The sequence below is a fragment of the Hemitrygon akajei genome, chromosome 7 (assembly GCF_048418815.1).
Source record: "Hemitrygon akajei chromosome 7, sHemAka1.3, whole genome shotgun sequence".
In the NCBI taxonomy this organism is placed as follows: Eukaryota; Metazoa; Chordata; class Chondrichthyes; order Myliobatiformes; family Dasyatidae; genus Hemitrygon; species Hemitrygon akajei.
In genome coordinates this window covers 93,315,234-93,337,097 of record NC_133130.1, presented here as the reverse complement: position 1 = coordinate 93,337,097, position 21,864 = coordinate 93,315,234, and the positions used below count along the sequence as shown (strand labels likewise).

The 21,864-nt window shown below is 40.9% G+C and overlaps 1 protein-coding gene across 2 annotated transcripts in view; it reads left to right on the top strand.

The window, feature by feature from the left end:
- Positions 1-10,624: 10,624 nt before the first annotated feature.
- Positions 10,625-21,864, top strand: part of mthfd1l (methylenetetrahydrofolate dehydrogenase (NADP+ dependent) 1 like) — a 157,154-nt gene continuing 145,914 nt past the window's right edge. Inside the window, exon 1 of one of the 2 annotated variants that reach the window (XM_073051435.1) lies at positions 10,625-10,819. In XM_073051435.1, coding sequence (XP_072907536.1) covers positions 10,659-10,819 — 161 coding nt within the window. In that variant the 5' untranslated portion in view covers positions 10,625-10,658. The remainder of the gene's footprint in view (positions 10,820-21,864) is intronic. The other variant, XM_073051434.1, reaches the window with a different exon arrangement.

The window sequence follows — 21,864 nt, the reverse complement described above, 5'->3', positions numbered from 1 at the left end:
TACCTTTTTTAAAGTTATGCTGGAGAAATTAATGGGACTGAATGCTAATGAATTCCCAAGGATCATTATCTGCATGCCGAAGTTTACAGTGTCGGGGTTGTTACGGATTCAGCAACAATAAATATATAAGTGAGGCAGGGTTTTTTATAACAAATAAAACATTTATTAAACACTGAAAAACAAACCCCCAAAAAGTAAACAAACCACTAATGCAACTGGAAATCAGCTGCTGTGCGGCAGCTTAAACAGTTCTTAAAGTGACAAAGCTTAAACAGTTCTTAAAGGAATAAAGCGAAAACAGTTCTTAAAGCGATGTTGCAAAAACAGTTCTTCAAAGTAGTACTGCAAAAGTTCAAAATGCTTACAGTCCATTAAAGGAGAGACTTATTAGACGATTTAAATTCTCTTTCACGCCGTGTTGTTGCGGTTCCCAATCGAACTATACTTTTCCCGGAGAATTTACGAAGATGAAAATGAAACGGCTTAAAGGCACTGACCTTTCATTGACAAAACTGTACCCAACCCTTTCTGCTATTATTTGCAGGGATTACCACGGGCACAGCCAACGAATTCCTTCCGAATGAGGATCAAACAAGGTCGAACCTGTTTCACCACCGAAATCGACGTTCTTCGATCTTTTAACTCCCGAACTCCGATCTTCACTCTCTACTGATTTTTAACGGGCAGTATTATAAAGAAACTGCCGGCAATGACCTTTTAAACTTTAGGCATTAAATAAAACTCCACCTTTCAACCAAACTGCGTCATAATATTGGACCACGCAGTGGCATGGAGTCAAAATGGCAAATCCAGCCACGAACTGCCCCTCCTCACAGGGAGGGGTCTTCCTTTCATACCCTGTGGAAAAAACCTGTCACATGACCTCTACTGGCAGGAAAATGACGTCACTCCACCAACACAACACCACTACCTTAAGTCCAGTATAGCTTCAACACCACTGTCACCTCCCTCCAAAAAAAAAAATTTGGTCTGTCAAGAACAAAATTTTAACATTTCTTTACAAGAAAAAACAAATGCATAAATTTTATAACATACACAGTATACATAGTATCAACATATAACATCTTACAACTTACAATACAGTAGGAGTGTTACAAATGTTAAAAAAATTCCATAAAAAATTACATTGTACATTCAACATTGAGATAGACAATCAGCAACCACATTATCTTTACCTTTAATATGAGTTATCACAATATTTTACTCTTGTAACATCAAATTCCAATTTAATAACCTGTTTTTGTTTTTCATCCTACTCAGAAACACTAATGGATTATGATCAGTGTAAACAATAAGTGGTTTTTGAGTTGTACCAACATACATGTCAAAATGCTCTAAAGCTGAAACAAGAGATAACAATTCCTTCTCTACTGTCGAATAGTTTCTTTGATGCTTATTAAATTTCTTAGAAAAGTAAGCTACTGGATGATCAACCTCATCACCCTCATTCCTTTGCATTAAAACTGCTCCTGCAGCCTCATCACTAGCATCTACAGCTAATGAAAAAGGTTTTTCAAAGTCAGGTGCCTTAAGCACAGGTTGTTGACATATCATGGTTTTCAATTTCTCAAATGCTTCTTGACAAGGCACTGTCCACACAAACTTCTCATTCTTCTTCAAGAGGTTAGTTAATGGAAGGGCAACATTAGCAAAATTCTTACAAAATTTTCGATAATATCCTACCATTCCCAAGAATCTTCTGAGAGTTTTTTTCCCCGTTGGAGTGGGAATCTCTAAAATTGCCCGAACTTTTGCCTGAACAGGAGCTACCTTACCTTGACCCACAACATAACCAAGGTAAGTCACAGTGGCATGTCCAAATTCACTCTTAGCTAAATTAATAGTTAAGTTAGCTTTTGAAAGCCTTTCAAACAATTTCTCCACCACAATAATGTGTGCTTCCCAAGTATCATTTCCTGTCACTAAATCATCAATATAAGCATCTGTATCTTTCAATCCCTGAATCACAGAGTTAATCATCCTCTGGAAAGTACCTGGGGCATTCTTCATCCCAAATGGAAGAACATTATATTCATATAGCCCAAATGGAGTTACAAATGCAGAAATCTCTCTATCTCTGTCCGTTAGTGGAACACACCAATACCCTTTCAATAAATCAATCTTTTTAAGGAACTTTGCTTTTCCAACTTTATCTACACAATCATCTACTCTAGGAATTGGATATGCATCTGTTTTCATTACAGCATTCACCTTCATATAGTCCGTACAAAACCTAATACTACCGTCTGGTTTTGGCACCATAACACAGGGTGAACTCCAATTCGAGTTAGAAGATCTAATAATATTATCCTCTAACATACATTTAATTTCTTTCTCAGCAAGTTCACATTTTTCTATGTTCATCCTATATGGGTGTTGTTTAATGGGTTTGGCATCTCCAACATCTACATCATGTGAAGCTATAGTAGTCCTTCTCGGAACGTCTGGAAACAAATCCTTATATTTAAAAATTAATTGCTTCATCTGCTGTTTCTGCTCTGGCTGTAAATGTGCTAATTTCTCATCAATATTTTCCAGAATGGTTGAGTTTGGTAACCTGACAGAAACAATGTTGGATTTAGAATGAAATTCAGATGAATCATCTATCATGTTCCTAGTTAAATCAAACTCATTATTATTAACCAGTTACAGTAGCAGATTGTTTCTCACAATGTGGCTTTATCATATTTATATGGCAAAATTGTGTTGGCCTTCTACGATCTGGAGTTTTTATCACGTAATCCACATCATTGATTTTAGACACAATTTCATAAGGACCATGAAATCTAGCTTGTAAAGGATTCGTTTGCACTGGGAAAAGAACCAGCACCTTATCTCCACGCTTAAACTTCCTCATCCTAGCTTCTTTATCGTACCAAGTTTTCAATTTCTCCTGAGCCAATTTTAAATTTTCCCTGGCTAAGCTACAAGCTTTATGTAACCTGCCCTTAAATTTCAAAACATAGTCCAACAAATTAGTGTGTACTTCCTTACTAATCCACTGTTCTTTTAATAAAGATACAGGTCCTCTAACTCTATGCCCAAATACAAGTTCAAATGGACTAAAACCTAAAGATTCTTGTACTGATTCCCTTACTGCAAATAAAAGTAAGTTTATATCCTCATCCCAATCGCATTCATTTTCCACACAATATGTCCTAATCATATTCCTGAGGGTAGAATGAAACCTCTCCAAGGCACTTTGCGATTCCGGATGGTATGCAGACAAAGTGATTTGCTTAGCTCCTAATTTATAAACTATCTGTTGAAACAATCCATACATAAAATTACTGCCTTGATCAGTTTGTATTTCCTTAGGTAATCCAAAATAAGTAAAGAATTTTATAAGAGCCTTTGTCACAGTTTCAGCTGTTATATTCCTAAGTGGTACTGCCTCTGGAAACCTAGACGAAGTACACATGATAGTCAACAAGTACTGATAACCAGATTTTGTTTTTGGTAATGGCCCTACACAATCTATAATAACTTTAGAAAATGGTTCACCAAATGCTGGAATAGGTTGTAATGGAGGCACTGGTGTAACTTGATTTGGTTTACCTACAATTTGACAAGTATGGCACGTTCTACAAAACATCGCCACATCTTTTCTTAGATCAGGCCAGTAAAAATGTTTTAAAATCTTGTCCACAGTTTTCCTTACCCCTTGATGTCCACCTAAGGGCACACTACGAGCTAAAGTCAAAATCTCATTTCGATAAACTTTAGGGACAACTACCTGGTAAACAATATTCCATTCATCACTTGCAGGAATTGTAGGTGGTCTCCACTTCCTCATCAACACTCCTTTTTCAAAGTAATATCCTACTGGCACCTTCTCAATTTCACTATCTGATAGAGCTTGTTCTCTTAATTTTATAATCTCAGGGTCTCTACTCTGCTCTGCTATCATCTCCTTCCGAGACAGAGATAAATCTTCATAGTCGGACTTACTCCAAGAATCTTGTTCAAACAATGAAGGTAAGAAAGTCTCTGACACATCCTCAAAACTCGAATCCTGAGTTGAACAGTCATGAGTAACAACCTCATTCTGCGCATCAATCTTTTTAGCCATAGCTCTAGTCACAACACAGGAAGAATCTGTGTTAGAATTCATCTGTGGTTCCTCTGACTCCATTGTCAAATGCACTTCAGGAAAAACTTGTCCACCTGCCAAGTCATTACCTAACAATAAAGAAATATCCTTCACAGGTAAGCTAGGCTGTAATCCTACTTTAACAAATCCTGTAACTAACCCTGACTTTAAATTTACTTTATGTGAATGTACAGGCATAAAAGCACTCCCAACACCTTGTATATAATTTACCTCACCAGTATCAGACTCTTCATTAAACTTCAATACACTGTCTTACATCAGTGATTGAGAAGCTCCAGTATCCCTAAGGATTTTTATTGGCACCAGAGTAGATCCTTCTTTCAAGGATACAAACCCTTCAGTTATAAAATGATCATATCCCTTTTTAACTTGGTCAGACTCTAACAAAACCTCATTTGTGTTTATCGAACCCTGTAATTTTACACACAAGCATCTGGGACTGCTTCCTTCTCTTTCTTTTTCAATCGGAAACAGTTAGCTATTACATGGCCAGGTTTCTTACAATAGTTACAAATAGGACCAAACTGTCTTTCCTTCACAGGCTTTCCTTCATCCTTACCTTTCTCATTAACTTCTGTTTTAATTTCTGATTTACCTTGAGTCTCTGTGTTATTTTTCCTCCTAAAAATTCTGCCCTGAGGAAATTTGTTCTTATGGATTAAAACATACTCATCAGCTAATCTAGCAGAGTCCTGCAATGTATCAGTATCCCTCTCACTTAAGTAGTCCTTACTTCAACAGGGATGCTTCTTTTAAATTCCTCCATTAAAATCAGCTCTTTCAATGTATTATAGTCCCCATTTACATTTTTAGAGGAAACCCATCTCTCAAGACACACAGCTTTATCATAGGCAAATTCCACATGAGTTTTTTCCACAGACTTCTTCAAACTTCTGAATCTTTCTCTATACGCTTCTGGGACCAATTCGTATGCTTTCAAAATATGCCGTATCACAATATCATAATCTAGTGCTTGCACAGCAGTTAAAGCTGTATAAACTTGTTCTGCTTTGCCTTTAATCACACTCTGTAACAACACTGCCCATTTATCTTTCGGCCACTCTGAAATCTGAGCAATCGTTTCAAAATGTTGGAAATATCTTTCTACTTCTGATTCACTAAATGGAGGAACCAATTTAATTTCTTGACTAGCAACAAACCGCTTTCTAGAACCAGAAGACTGATTCTCAGACCTTAATTCCACCATCGCATATTCAAATTCCCTCTTTTTATTATCAGCTTCTAACCTACAATGCTCCAATTCTGCTTTACTTTGTTCCAACTTCATTTGTTCGATTTGCAACTGCATCTCTAGATTACTTATTGGAAACGACTCTAAAATCGATTCATCAAAATCACCTGAATCTACATAGTGTGACGTGATTTTTCTCTGTATTAGAGCCTTTGATGTAGACCTCGAAGTACCTTTAAGTCTCAATCTACTAGCTATCTCAGACACCTCATTTTTTTTTCGTCTTCGCCAACAATTCCCGCGTCTGGTGAAGCCAGAAACTCATCAATATTCATTGTTGCCGAATACCACTCACAAGCCAATCAAACAAAAGAATCGAGTATTCCCCTTTTCCAAAACACCGATTCAAAATTTAACAAGAATTTAAACTCAAAAATGGTTGATCCCGGATACAGCCCCCATATTTATGTTACTGATTCAGCAACAATAAATATATAAGTGATGCAGGGTTTTTAATAACACATAAAACATTTATTAAACACTGAAAAACAAACCCCCTAAAAGTAAACAAACGACTAACGCAACCGGAAATCAGCTGCTGTGCTCTTAAAGCGATAAAGCTTAAACAGTTCTTAAAGGAATAAAGCGAAAACAATTCTTAAAGCGATGTTGCAAAGACAGTTCTTCAAAGTAGTACTGCAAAAGTTCAAAATGCTTACAGTCCATTAAAGGAGAGACTTTTTAGACGATTTAAATTCTCTTTCACGTCGTGTTGCTGCAGTTCCCAGTCGAACTATACTTTTCCCGGAGAATTTACAAAGATGAAAATGGCACTGACCTCTCCTTGACAAAACTGTACCCAACCCTTTCTGCTATTATTTGCAGGGATTACCACGGGCACAGCCAACAAATTCCTTCCGAATGAGGATCAAACAAGGCCAAACCTGTTTCACGGTCGAAATCGACTTTCCTCGATCTTTTAACTCCCAAACTCCGATCTTCACTCTCCACTGATTTTTAATGGGCAGTGTTATAAAGAAACTGCCAGCAATGACCTTTTAAACTTTAGGCATTAAATAAAACTCCACCTTTCAACCAAACTGCGTCATAATATTGGACCACGCAGTGGCATGGAGTCAAAATGGCAAATCCAGCCATGAACTGCCCCTCCTCATAGGGAGGGGTCCTCCTTTTATACCCTGTTAAAAAAAACCTGTCACATGACCTCTACTGGCGGGAAAATGACGTCACTCCACCATCATAGGACCACTACCTTAAGTCCAGTATAGCTTCAACACCACTGTCACATGACAAGTACAAAATACCCACGGGTACGTAGCAGGGTGGAGAGAAGAAAAACCAGGAAATCTAGACCTTTTTAACCTAATATTAGTAGAGAAAATGCTGAAGTCAATTATAAAGTCTGTGATAATAGGACATAGAAAATCTTTACAGGATTAGACAGAATATTATTTTAATATAAGATTATGTAAATTTCATGTACTTGGGTGCCTTGTACAGCAATTACTGAAAATGATACAGGTGAGGTGAGCTGTTGAGATGGCAAATGGATTTGAATATAAGAGCAAGGATGTTTTGCCACAGTTATATAGGGCCTTGGTGAGACAACATTGTGTGCAGTTTTGTTCTCCCTACCAGAAAGATGTAGTTGCTATTTGAGGAATTGGAGTAAGGTTCACCAGAACAGTTCTTGGGAAGGTAGAATTGTAAGGTCAGATTGGGTTGACTTACAGCTATGTTCATTAGCTTTTAAGAATGAAAAGAGAATTTACTGAAACATAGAAAATTCTAGCCAGACAGACAAATGGATCCCAGAATCTAGAACAAAGCATTACTATTGTAGGGTTGAGATTACTTTCTTCTACGAAAAGGGTGGTGAACCTATGGAATTATTTCCAAGCTGTTGAATATATCCAGGAAGGTAGGTAGATTTCTCAATGCAAAAGCCATTAGGTATTGAGATTATGATTGTATTGAATGATAGAGTTAGTCACTAAGACCTCTTTCTGTGTTTCAAATGAACATTAGTATACTAATTACATTTTGCAACAGACTGCAGACTTAAAGGTCACCAGAACAGTTGATAGCTTTTTATTTCAGATTAATTTTATTAAAATAATTTTAAAATTTCATGCTGCCATGTGGGAATTTAAATCTTGCCCCTGAATCAGTTATTCTGGATTTCTAGTTCAATCATTTAATAGATGAAGTACCCAGTAGGCACTTTATTGTCCAGATTTGGGATATTCAGCATGTGATAGGTTCTGTGTAATAAAAATCAAACAACATTCTAGGCAGAAATACAGTTTTAATGTTAATATTGCACCAGAATGGGACAGCACATGGCTCAGTAAGTAAAAATGGGAAGTTGTGAAGGAAAATGTCCAAGGCAGTTTACTGGTTATAATAAGAATTGTTTTTTGAGGTCACTGGTAATTAGCAAATCTTCTTGAAGAATACTTTAACATTGTTAAAGTCCAAAATAGATTTCCAAGGATACTGAAGTACTGAGTTCCCGGGAGAGATTGATTTGAGTCGGATTTTATTTCTTAGCAGATAAGAGGACTGAGATATATAAAATCATGAGTCTAGATGGATTGAATTCACTCAGTCCTTTTCCTAAGAGTTGCAGAATCAAAAGCTATTTTGTTTAATCCCTCTTCTACACCGTGCATCCTTCTTGATCTCTCCCCAAACCATCCTAACCACCTCGAACTGTAGCCACCTCTTCTCTAAGCCGGATGTAAATACTCATTTCTTTACGTAAGATATCTGCCTCCAGAATCCACAGCCGCTCTACCATCTGCCAACGTGACCGAACACCATTACCCGGTCGCTGATACATCCCTTCAGAACTTCCTGTGCCCAAACCGTCTGCCCCACTTCCCATTTTACATGAGGGGCAAACTTTTTTTACATAAGGGTGGTATTTCTATGGAATTCGGGGTTGAGGCAAGTATAATTACAACTGTTATAGGAGAGTTGGGCATTGGAGTGTTTCAAAGGGTATGGGTCAGACATTTGTAAATGGGATGGACTTGCATGCAATATCCTGGACAGTATGGATCAGTTAGGCCAAAGGTGCTGTTTTGGTATTTATGATTCCATAACTAAACCATCCTTGGGAAGCATCATGGTTTCAGCTGGGGTAGGGATTGATCTTTAAGTTGCCAGAAAGCACTAGGCTGAGGATGAGATAAAAAGCAAGGATGCAATATTGAGGCTTTATAAGGCACTGGTGAGGCCTCACTTGGAATATTGTGGGCAATTTTTGGCCCCTCATCTAAGAAAGGATGTGCTGACATGGGACAGGCTTCAAAGGAGGTTCATGAAAATGATTCTGGGATAGAAAGGCTATGAGGATGGCTCTGGGCCTGTATTCACTAGAATTCAGAAGAATGAGGGGTGACTTCATTGAAACCTATTGAATATTGAAAAGGCTCAATAGTGTGGACGTGCAGAGGGTGTTTCCTATGGTGGGGGAGTCTAAAACAAGAGGACACAGCCTCAGAAGAGAGAGACATCCATTTAGAACCGAGATAAGGAGAAATTCCTTTAGCGAGAGAGTGGTGAATCTTTGGAATTTGTTGCTACAGGTGTCTGTGAAGACCAAGTCATTGGGTATACTTAAGGCAGAGGTTGAGTAGTCAGGACATGAAAGGATACAGGGAGAAGGCAGGAGATTGGGGCTGAGAGGAAAATGGATCAGTCAAGATTAAACGGCAGAGCAGACTCAATGTGACAAATGTCCTAATACTGATCTGAAATCTCATGGTCTTATGATTTTATGGAAGAGAAATGACAGAATCCCATTTAATTTAGTCTTTTATGACAGTCATAGAACATAGAAGAGTACAGCAGAGTATAGGACTTTCAATCCATAGTGTTAACCCTTTAATCTACTCCCAGAACAATCTAACACTTTCCTCATGCAGAGCCCCCCACTTTTCTTTCATCCATGTGCCTATCTAAGGCTCTTAAATGTCCCTAATATCTTTGCCTTGGCCACCACACTGACAGCATGTTCCACATACCACTCTATGTAAAAATAAACTACCTTTGACCCCCCCCCCCCCATACTTTCCACCAATCACTTTAAAACAACGTGCTCTCATATTAGCCATTTTCACCCAGGGAAAAACATCTTGGATGTCCACTCTGTCTATGCCTCTTATCATATAAATCTCTATCAAGTCACCTCTTGTCCTCCTTCGCTCCAAAGCAAAAAGCCCTAACTCATTAACTTTTCCTCTAATCCAAGCAGCATCCTGGTAAATCTCTGCACCCTTGCTAAAGCTTCCACACCCTTCCTATAATGAGGCAATCAGAGCTGAAAACAATATTCCAAGTGTGGTCTAACCAGAATTTTTTGGAGTTGCAACATTACCTCTTTGCGGCATTTGTGGACATGGACACAAGATCCAGCTGTTCCTCCACACTGCTAAGAATTCTGCTATTAACTCTGTATTCTACATTCAGATTTGACCCTGCAGAGTATCACTTCATAATTCTCCAGAATGAACTCAATTTGCCACTTCTCAGCCCAGTTCAGCATCAATGTTCTTTTGTAACCTTCTGCATTATCCACATCACCAAACTTTGTGTCATCTGCAAACTTACTAACCCACTTTTCCAACTTCCTCATCTAAGTCATTTACAAAAAACACTTACCTCCAGGCAAGATACGCTCCAGCTACTGTCACCCTCTGCTTTCAGTGGGCAAGCCACTTCTGAAACCACACACTGCCAAGTTTCCCTGGATCCTATGCCTACTGACTTTCAGAATTAGCATCATTAACAGGTGAACCGAATGGGGTGCATGCAAACAAGCAAGAGTTTATTTTAAGCACATCAACGAACAGAGAAAACTGAAAGACATTACACGACATCTCTCAATCTAATTTGTGTATCATCAACTAGGAATGTTGGGTGTAGATATAATTAAATGTGAAACAGGCCCTTCGGCCCAAATGATTCGCGTTTTAATCCAGTCTTGGTCACCAGGGTTATTAATCAAAATCACGCCCCACTCTGCCTGGGGGTAGCATAGTCATTATACACATGATACCGAATCATAGCAGCTCCTTCAGTTATATTAACTCTAACTTGAAAATAACTGCTCTAGGTATCTGCTACCGCTTTGCCTTCTCTCAGGCCCATCCCTGAGACGAGAGTCAGGCCGGCCGGAGGGCGAGGCCGCCTGTGGAAGGAGGGGGCGGGAGGCTGCGCAGGGCGCGGTCCCTTTAAGAGGGCGGGGCTAAAGGCGGCGGCGGCGGCGGCACGGGCACACTCTGTTGGAGCGCGCGAGCCATGTGGACGCAGCTGGCGAGGAGCCGTTGCCGGTTACCGGCCGGGGCCGGGCTCGGGGGTCGCGCTGCGCGGCTCACCGCCCTCCGCACCCAGCACGGGGCCGTGGAGGGGTCGGCAGCCGGCCGCCAGCTCCCCTGCACCGACGTGACGAAGAGCATCAGGTAAACCGGATTCCGGGCTGGGAGTCTCCAAGCCTACACTTGCAATTTTATAGCATCCTCTTCGACAAATTCAGAGAACTCGCCTTTAGTTTTCACGGACACTGTGTGTGTGTGTATTTTTTTAACGGCATACACGCTCATGTAAAATGGGAAGTGGGGCAGACGGTTTGGGCACAGGAAGTTCTGAAGGGATGTGTCAGCGACTGGGTAATGGTGTTCGGTCACGTTGGCAGATGGTAGAGCGGCTGTGGATTCTGGAGGCAGATATCTTACGTAAAGAAATGAGTATTTACATCCGGCTTAGAGAAGAGGGGGCTACAGTTCGAGGTGGTTAGGATGGTTTGGGGAGAGATCAAGAAGGATGCACGGTGTAGAAGAGGGATTAAACAAGATACGCAAGATAATGCGGTCACTGGAATATTGAACAAAAAGGGTGGTTGAGTGGGACTAAAGTGTAGACTCGCAGGGGTGGTCAACCTTTTACATTCCATGCATCAATTTTTTCACGCACGAGTTCTATATTAACATTTTTACAAGAATTGTGAGGGTACAGGAGTTGTATGGCGCGTTTGAACTCGTGCGTGAAAAAATTGGCGCAGGGAATGTAACAGGTTGCCCCCCCCCCCCGGTTGAGGGAAGATACACAAAAAAAGAGATGCAGAAGGTGATGGAGGGCGAGACGAGTTGGTAAATGCCAGATGCTGAAGGTGGGTGGGGGGGATGATGATGCTGGGGCAGCAGTGGGGAGAGTGATGTTTAAAGATAAATTAGTGAGTGGTAGGTGAAACAGACGAGGTCAAACTTAGGCAGATGGAGCCAGTTGGTAGGGTGGGATGAATGGGTAGATAGAGATGGGCTGCAAAGTGATGCAAAACCAAAGAAAGAAAGGCCAGCGCAGAGGAGACGGGTAGGATATGTCAAGGGAGAAGAAACCCAGGTGAATAGTTGTTTGAATGATGGGCAGGCAGAACCAGGTGAGAGTGAGTGATTGATGGGGGGGGGGGGGGGAGAAGAAATTGACAAAGGTGAACGAGGGGAGAGAGAACCTGGGTGGATCAGGAGGAGTGGGAAAGGATCATAGTGCGTGTGAAAAATCAATGTTTGTGTTATTTAGTTGTAGGCTGGAATATGAAATCTTGGTCTCAGTGGTGTTCGGCCTCTGTTGACAGTGAAGGAGACTGAAGGCAAGTTAATGTGGGAATGAGGAGCAGAGTTCAAACATGTACAACCAGAAGGTCATTGTGAATAGAGCATGGGTGTTGTGCGAAATAGTCACCTAGTCTATGCTTGATCTCGCCAGTGTTTATTTCCTCCCTTATTCCGCTTGTCTGTTCCCTAATACAATGAGATGGGCTCTTATCCTCACCATCTAGATCCTTGTGATCTTGCACCTTATTGTCTACCTGCATTGCACTTTCACTGTAGCTGTTACACTTTATTCTGCATTCTATTACTATTTTATACTATACTTCAGTGTATGTGACAATAATAAAACAGTTCCATTTTCACCTATCACTTTACAGGCAATCTGTCTCGACCTGCCCTCTTACCTATAGCCTCCTGTCCTATCCAACCCCTGCTTTTTCCATTATCTGTTTCAACCCATCACCCACCAGTCTGTCTCTAAATTCATACTCCGCCTGTATCCATCTGCCTATTATCCCCCTCCATACCTGGTTCCACCCATCACCTTCCAGTCCCTTGCCTTGCTCCTTCCTCTCTGGAAACAGCTTACCTTTCCTGTGTGCTCTCGGTCCTGATGTTGGGTCTCGTCCAGAAACACTGATAGTCCCTTTGTTCCTTCACCAGCTGAGTTCCTCCAGCAGTTTGTTGATTTAAAAAAAGAAGACGCATGGAGAGGATTGGCAACAGGTTGTGTGGGGAGAGGAGGAAGGGGTGTGGCAGTGTCATCCATATGGGTTTGAACTGTGGAGTGTGGGTACAGACTAAACAAATAGCCCACTGTATATTTCACATCTATTTTTGCTCATGATGTGGGGCTAAGTAGTGCCTTGAAACACTGCCCAAGTTAATTACGTTCTGGTTGCTTGTGTTTGGGGCCAGTAGTGCAGAAGCAACCATGTGTTGCTGCTGGTGAGGCTGATTGCTCATGTGGTTGATGCAGTACCAGTCAGTTGGGTGGTTGTTCTATTTGGTAAAATTCTTGAGTGCAGTTGGAGTTAATCTTAGGACAGTAGAGTCACTCTCTTGTTCCTTGTAGATTGGGGAAAGTCTTTGTTGATTTGGCAGCTAAGTCGCTCCCCACAACATTCTGCAGCTCTAACCTGCTCTTGTAAATCTGGTCCTGTTAACTTTCTGGTTGATGGTATGATCTCAGCAATCATAATGCCATTGCCTTTCAGGGATTGGAGCTGGCCGTGGCATGTGTGAGATGAATGTTATTTTGCCTCTTACCAGACCATTTCAGGTCCAGTTCAGTGAAATTGACTGTTGGGCTAATGCCTGAAATTTTAGCCCAGGGTGAAGGAAAGCAACTGAAGAAGTTAAGATTCACAGCATCGCCTTGAGAAATTCCTGCAATGATGGGCTGGAATCAAAATTGGAATTAAAAAAAAAAGACCAAAATTGGGCCATTGAAGACAGAAACGGGTGAATTTATTATGGGGAACAAGGAAATGTCAGCTGAGTTGAACAGGTACTTTGGATCTGTCTTCACTAGTGAAGACACAAACAATCTCCCAGATGTAATAGTGGCCAAAGGAACTAGGGTAATGGATGAACTGAATGAAATTTATATTAGGCAAGAAACGGTGTTGGATAGACTATTGGGTCTAAAGGCTGATAAGTCCCCAGGACCTGATGGTCTGCATCCCAGGGTACTTAAGGAGGTGTCTCTAGAAATCATGGATGCATTGGTAATCATTTTCCAATGTTCTATAGATTGAGGATCAGTTCCTGTGGATTGGAAGGTGGCTAATGTCCCACTTTTCAAGAAGGGAGGGAGAGAGAAAACAGGGAATTATAGACTGGTTAGCCTGGCGTCCAGTGGGAAAGATGCTGGAATCAATTATAAGAGGAAATTATGACACGGATAGCAGTAGAAGGATCAGTCTGAGTCAGCATGGATTTATGAAGGGAAAATTATGCTTGACTAATCTTCTGGAGTTTTTTTGAGGATGTAGCTATGAAAATGGACGAGGGAGAGCCAGTGCATGTAGAGTACCCGGACTTCCAGAAACCTTTTGATAGAAGTCCCACATAGGAGATTAGTGGGCAAAATTAGGGCACATGGTATTGGGGGCAGAGTACTGACATGGATTGAAAATTGGCTGGCTGACAGGAAACAGAGTAGCGATTAATGGGTCCCTTTCGGAATGGCAGGCTGTGACCAGTGGGGTACTGCAAGGTTCTCGGTGCTGGGACAGCAGCTGTTTACAATATACAATAATGATTTCGATGAAGGGATTAAAAGTAACGTTAGCAAATTTGCCGATGACACAAAGCTGGGTGGCAGTGTGAAATGTCAGGAGGATGTTATGAGAATGCAGGGTGAGTTGGACAGGCTAGATGAGTGGGCGAATGTATGGCAGATGCAGTTTAATGTGCATAAATGTGAGGTTATCCACTTCGGTGGCAAGAACAGGAAGGCAGATTACTATAAATGGAGTCAAATTAGGAAAAGGGGAAGTACAACGAGATCTAGGTGTTCTTGTGCATCAGTCAATGAAAGCAAGCATACAGGTACAGCAGGCAGTGAAGAAAGCTAATGGCATGCTGGCCTTTATAACAGAGGAATTGCGTATAGGAGTAAAGAGGTCCTTCTGCAGCTGTACAGGGCCCTGGTGAGACCCCACCTGGAGTATTGTGTACAGTTCTGGTCTCCAAATTTGAGGAAGGGCATTCTTGCTATTGAGGGAGTACAGCGTAGGTTCACAAGGTTAATTCCCGGAATGGCGGGACTGTCATATGTTGAAAGATTGGAGCAACTGGGCTTGTATACACTGGAATTTAGAAGGATAAGAGGGGATCTGATTGAAACATATAAGATTATTAAGGGATTGGACACGCTGGAGGCAGGAAACATGTTCCCACTGATGGGTGAGTCCAGAACTAGAGGCCACAGTTTAAGAATAAGGGGTAGGCCATTTAGAACAGAGATGCGGAAAAACTTTTTCACCCAGAGAGTGGTGGACATGTGGAATGCTCTGCCCCAGAAGGCAGTGGAGGCCAAGTCTCTGGATGCTTTCAAGAGAGAGTTAGATAGAGCTCTTATAGATGGTGGGGTCAGGGGATATGGGGAGAGGGCAGGAACGGGGGTACTGATTATGTATGATCAGCCATGATCACAGTGAATGACGGTGCTGGCTAGAAGGGCCGATTGACCTACTCCTGCACCTACTGTCTATTGTCTATTAATTTTATCTTTGTGAGCAGGACATATCTGGGCAGATTTCCATATTGTTGGGTGGTCTGATTGAAACAAATTTGTTGGAAGCCCAGCTAAGTTAATAAGCACAAATGTTAAGCGCTATAGCTTGGATCCCATCTTTTTCTACATCTTTGTGTCCTGTACTCTTGCCTGCAAAGGGGTTACCTAGAACAATATAGACCCTTTGGCCCACAATGTTGTGTCGATATTTTAACCTGTTACAGGATCGAGCTAACCCTTCACTCCCAGATAGCCATCCATCTGTCTTTAATTTATGTGCCTATGTAAGAATTTCTTAAATGTCCCTAATGTATCTACCTCTACCACTATCCCTGGGCTCCATGCACTAGCCACTCTTTTAAACAAAAATCTCTGATGCCCTTCCCCTCCCATGTTAAAATTATGCCCCCTTGTATTAACCATATTCGCCTTGGGGGGGGGGGGGAAGGAGTCTTTTGCTGTCTACTCTAGCATGCCTCTTGTCATCTTGTACACTTCAATCAAATCACTCCTCATCCTCTTCACCAAAGAGAAAAGCCCTATTTTGCTCAATTTATCCTCACAAGACATGCTTTCTAATCCAGGCAGCATCCTGGTGAATCTCCTCTGCATCCTCTCTAAAGCTTCCACTATCCACTATAATGAGGTGACCAGAACTGAATGCAATATTCAAAATGTGGCCTAACCAGAGTTTTATTGAGCTGCAACATTACTGTTAATACTTAACAATTATACACATAGTCAACACTTCAACACTTTGGACCACCCAGTGAAGAATCACTTTGCCAAGGCAGCAAAGTAGTTTCTTAACTTCAGGATGCTGCTAATCTATAACGCATTCTCTGCACTGATTTAACTTCTGATGCCAGCACCTGATTTAACTGCTGGAGAAAAGTGAATGTAGGTGGATGATAAACTGCACCTTGGTTGAGAGGAAAATGGGTTTAATGAGGTCCTGGCATGGAAGAGGGAAAGGGAATTAAGTTTGGGATTTGGAAAACTAAATTATTACCCTCATCAGGCAGCTGAACCAGCGTGGACATCTTCATTCACCATAAGCACTGAGCTGATCTTTGAACACAATCTATGGACTCGCTTTCAAAAACTCCACAACTCGTGTTCTCGGTATTATCTTTTATTATTTGTGTATTTTTGCATTTTAATATTTTACCATCTTTTGCATATTAGCACCTTTGTAATTTTTCATTGATTCTACTGTACTTTGCTATACTATGAATGCCTGTGTGAAAATGAATCTCGGGATTATTTTGTGACATATACTTTGATAATAAATTTACTTTGAACTTTGAGTAAGGATGGTTTAAAAGGGCTTCAGAGGAGTTTAAAGGTTATGGGGAGGTGGAAAGCTAGCATTCAGGAAATGGGTTAGAGAGGGGAAAAGGGATGAGAGGGTATAAAGGGCCTTAATTTGTGTGCAGAGGGTTAAATGTATTGCTCAGGTTGTCTCTGGGTCACTCCAGTTCTATATGGAGCAGGTACAGGCTTGGACCCCCAGCTAGTGCCTGTTTAGTGGTAGGGAAGGCTTGACTCCATTGTCTTCCACAGAACACTTCACCCAGTGCCCCAGGCTAGTCAATAAAGAATGGCCACAGGGATGAGTCTTTGGTGTTTGAGAAACAGAATTGGTTCTATTGCAGAGAACAGAGCCACCTATTTGGAGCAAGGATTCCTCATCGAGAAAGCATGTTAAGTTGATTGCTGGTTCTTGGCAGTTTCCCCAGCAAGTTCCTTGTATATATTTTTGAAAAATCTACTTCAAAAGCAGTGAATGCCAGCTGTGTTTGCACAGTCTTATTCATGACTCCATTGCAATGACATACTTCTGAAGAGTAATGTAGGAAATATGACCAGTAACATGTGATGTTGTACGTGACTAATTGGCACATGATAGTGGCCAGAGAACAATTTAGCATTTTTGGTTGGCAGTTTAAATGATGGCCAGGATAACTCTTTTCAAAATGTCTGTGTTCATTTGAGGAAGCATTAGAGCCAGAAAGATCTTGCCTGAAAGATGAGACCTCATTGGTTGTGGGGTGCATCAGTCAGCTTGGTTTTTGAACCTCGTGCTTGAATTTCCAGCATCTGCAGATTTCCTCATGTTTGGTTTTTGAAGCTGCTGTTTCCCTGATTGTGTGCTATGCTTTTTCTTTTGTTCTTCTACCACCTATCTGTTGAAAATTGCGATCATGGGAGTGGTTAGCAACAAGATTCAACATATCCTTGAGCACAGTTCCAAAGTTCTCACTGTTGTTGTGATGGGGTCCCTTGGTTGGCACATGAACCTGCTAGCTTCTGGCTCAGAGAGCGTGTCCAGTTGCGTGCACACACAGGTTATGATGCCTGTAGAGTCAAGCTCAGATGATTTAAACAAATCATCTGGTGATACAGCAAAATATTCTGACAAATATTGACTCTGCCGCTAGAGTTCACTTAAAACGTGCTGACTACTGCTGTGCTTAGTTAAAATCAAAGCTATGGATTAGTGTTTATTGTTCTGGGTGCTTCTTTATAGGAAAGTACTTGAACAAAGGAAAGTTTGAAAATTGACCAGAATGATGTTCCACCAAGGTGTTTACAGACAGATGGACAGACAGACAGACATACGGTACTTTATTGATCCCGAGGGAAATTAGGTTTTGTTACAGTCGCACCAACCTAGAATAGTGTAGAAATATAGCAAAAAAAAACATAAATAAATAATAATAATTATGCCAAGTGGAAATAAGTCCAGGACCAGCCTATTGGCTCAGGGTGTCTGACACTCCGAGGGAGGAGTTGTAAAGTTTGATGGCCACAGGCAGGAATGACTTCCTATGACACTCAGTGTTGCATCTCGGTGGAATGAGTCTCTGGCTGAACGTACTCCTGTGCCTAACCAGTACATTATGGAGAAATGGAAGGAAAGATTTTTTCACTGAATTGTAATTTTAGGGGGTGTTGGTGGTAGGGATCAAAAGAGAAAGCTATGGAGAAACATTTAAAATTTGATTTTAAAAAATTACAAGGGTGTTGTTGGGAATGGATTTTGACACCTGTTCAAGAGTAGAGTGGCTTCCTGTGCTGTAATTTCTGTAACGTTTTGTATCATGTTTGTAACTTTTGAGAGAAACTTGTATTTTTTTTGTAAACGGCCTTGAGATTTTTTTTCATTTTAGAACAGAATTAAATCCTTTGTTCTGCTTCATGGAGTCATACAACACAGAAACAGTTCTCTGACCCACTGAATCTGTGCTGGCCATCAACCACCCATTTACGATAGGTCCATTTTATTCTCTCCACGTTTCCCTCAGCTCCCCCAAGATTCGACTACTTGTCAATGATGGGGACAGCACAGACTTATTAAACTATTAACCTACACGCTGATGGAATATGAGAAGAACAAAGCATCCAGGAGAAACCTTTGTGTTCAAGGGAAAATCTACCGAACTCCCTCCACACAGACATTAGTCATTGTGGGTAATTATTGCTTGGACAGCAATAATAAATGGTGGTTTCTATGTCCTGAGGCCATGCTGTGTCTGCCCACGTAGTGGTTAGCGTAATGCTATTACAGCACCAGCAATCTGGGTTCATTTCCTACTGCTTCCTGTAAGGAGCTTGTGTGTTCTCCCCTATGACCACGTGGGTTTCCTCTGGGTGTTCTGGTTTCCTCCCACAATCCAAAGAAGTGCAGGTTAGTTGGTTAATTGGTCTCATGGTTGTATTTGGGCGATGTTGGCGCGTTGGGCTGGAAGGTTCCACAAGTCTCTACATCTGAAATCAAAATCGCAGAGTACTGGGACAATGAGTCTCTGTCCACCCCCTTCCCACCTCTACAGATAGCTTTTAGTGGTACTTACACATCTGCTTATTTTTCTAAGTGTATAGTTACTTTAAGCACAATGATAATTTGGGTCTGAGATTGTGCTACTCCTTTGCCAAGAACAGAATTGTAATTTCTTCGGATTGAATTTCCTGCTGCCAAGAATAGGGGGTGGGGATCTTGCTCAGAGTTGCTGTGTTGGCTTGGGCTCTGACTCCAGAGCAGCCCAACAGTCTGGTCATGTGTATCTACAATTTTGGAGGAGTTAGTGCATTTTAAATCAGCTGGGTTGGAAGTAAAGGAAATCAAAAGCTGTGAGACTTGGTTGAGAGGGCAATGATTTTAAAAGGGACTTGAAAAGGCAACTTCTTCTCAAAGAGGGTGGAATGAGCAGCTCAAACCAATTCATACCGCTATTATAAAATACATTTGGATAAGTGTCAGAAACGAGCCACATTCCCGAATAATGGCCACGAGACAAATTCAAGGAAACAAAGTTTATTAACAGTTCTGCAGAGCTGGGCTCCCTCAGAGAAGGGAACCCTGAACCTTACAGGGCAGCAGGTTTTATCCTTCTTCCTTACCCCTCCCCTCCCTGACTCGGGAGGTACATAGTCTTATCCCATTCCATATTTGGAGTTGTTTTTTTTACACATTTCTGTAAAACAATAGTCCATATCTCAGGACTTCAATGATTCCACAAACAGTTAATCTTGTCAGGGCTTCTGCAATCATGCTTATCAGGCATAATTAAATCACATTTGTTTTCTGACTTTAACCCAGACATAATTAAATCACATTTGTTTTCTGACTTTAACCCCGACCTCTTTCAGGAAACGCACATCTTAATTTACTTCGACTCTCACAATAAGTATGCAATAGGAAAGGTTTGGATGGATACAGGCCAAATATGGACAAATAGGACCAGCTTACATGGGCATCTTGGTTGGCATGGGTGAGCTAGGCTGAATGGACTCTCTCTGTGTTGTTACTCTTATCATTCTAATATCAATTGATACAAAATGTATATACAGTCGGCCCTCCTTATCCGTGAGTTCTGCATGCGTGAATTCAACTAACTGCGAATTGAGAAATCTGGGAAGTACTCTTCCAGCACTTGTTCTTCGAGCATGTACAGGCTTTTTTTCTTGTCATTATTTCCTAAACAATGCAGTATAACAACTATTTACATAGCATTTACATTGTATTAGGTATAAGTAATGTAGAGATGATTTAAAGTATACGGGAAGTTGTGCGTAGGTTATCGTGGATTGTGGTAAAAAAAAATCAGAGGTTCTCTTACTAAGTAAGTCAGAACAGCTACGTCCAGTATTATTTAGTGTCAGTCAAACGTTTGTCTTAATATTGTCGTGGTTTCTCGTGCCCCACAAACGACCAGGAGACGCAGAAGATTCTTCAATAAGGGTTAAACTTTAATTTGCAAATCAAAGCTGAGACAGTCATTGAGCTAGTCGCTGATTGCCCACCGATCCTTGTACATAGCATTTTTTATAGCAATCTCCTGGTTTAGTTTCAGTCTACAGTTGCGTATCACAAGTACATCCGCCACTATTGTTTCTACCTATTGACTTAATCATGTTCTAATCTACATCTCTTAGCTACCTCTCATTAACACATCATTGTCTTCTACATTCTTAAGATTTCATTCTCCTACTAAATTGGATACATGCATAGCAAATAGCAAGTTCAAAGCTGACTACATAGTTTTGGTTACACAGCAAACAATGCAACTTTTATACTCCAGTAATATATAGTATATATTTTACCTTTCTATGCATATAAAACACTTGAAACATATGTATTTCAATAATTAAACTACTGCGTTGCTTAGTATTAATTGTAGCTTTCATCAGGGCAGGGCCTTTCTCACATTGTCCTTTAAAATTGTTAAGATTGTTGACCGACTGTAGCCTAATGCTTTTCCAGTGACCGATTGTGTTTCACCTCTTTCTGATTGCTTTATTATTTCCACTTTATTTTCAATCATGATTTTTTTTTATGAACAGAAACACTGTGGATTCAGAGCTCCGCCGAGTCCTAAAGACCACTGCAATGAAAACGGTTAAATCAAGTTCAGGGTTCCACCGGGTCCTAAAGCCGACGGGTTAAATAAGGGACTTGAGCATCCGTACTTTTTGGTATCCGCGTTGGGTCCCGGAACCAATCCCCCGCAGATAAGGAGGGTCGACTGTACAGTACTGTGCAAAATTATTAGGAAGCCTAGATTTTTTAATATGGTTTCAGATGGTATGGCTTCCACAGAACCCTGATCTCAACATCATTGACGCTGTCTGGAATTACCTGGAGAGACAGAAACAAGTGGGGGAGCCAAATTTTGCAGAAGAACTGTGGCAAGTTCTCCAAGGTGTTTGGAACAACCTACCGGCTGATTTTCTTATAAAACTAGATGTCAGCGTACCTAAGAGAATTGATGCAGTTTTAAAGACAAAGGGTGATCACACAAAATATTAATTTGGTTTAGCTTTGTACTGTTTACTGCTCTTTATTGTAATATTTTTATTGAAACACTCTAGTTCCCTAATCTCCGTCCCTGCCTAACATGACATTGAGGTGCAAGCCCACCCCGAAGCCCCCTGTTTGTGTGGATGCTGTGTGATTTGTTACCCTGTTACGAATAAGTACCACGAAATAACGGACAGTATACTGCATACAATTAAATGCTTTAGCTTTATAATTCTTAATTTGACTGAAGAGTTAGTAAAGAAAAAGCCAAAAAAAGAGAAAAGGGCCCATTTTAATGAAAGTCTAATGTGCTCAAGTTGGAGCTCACAGTTTCCCCTTCGCCGATCC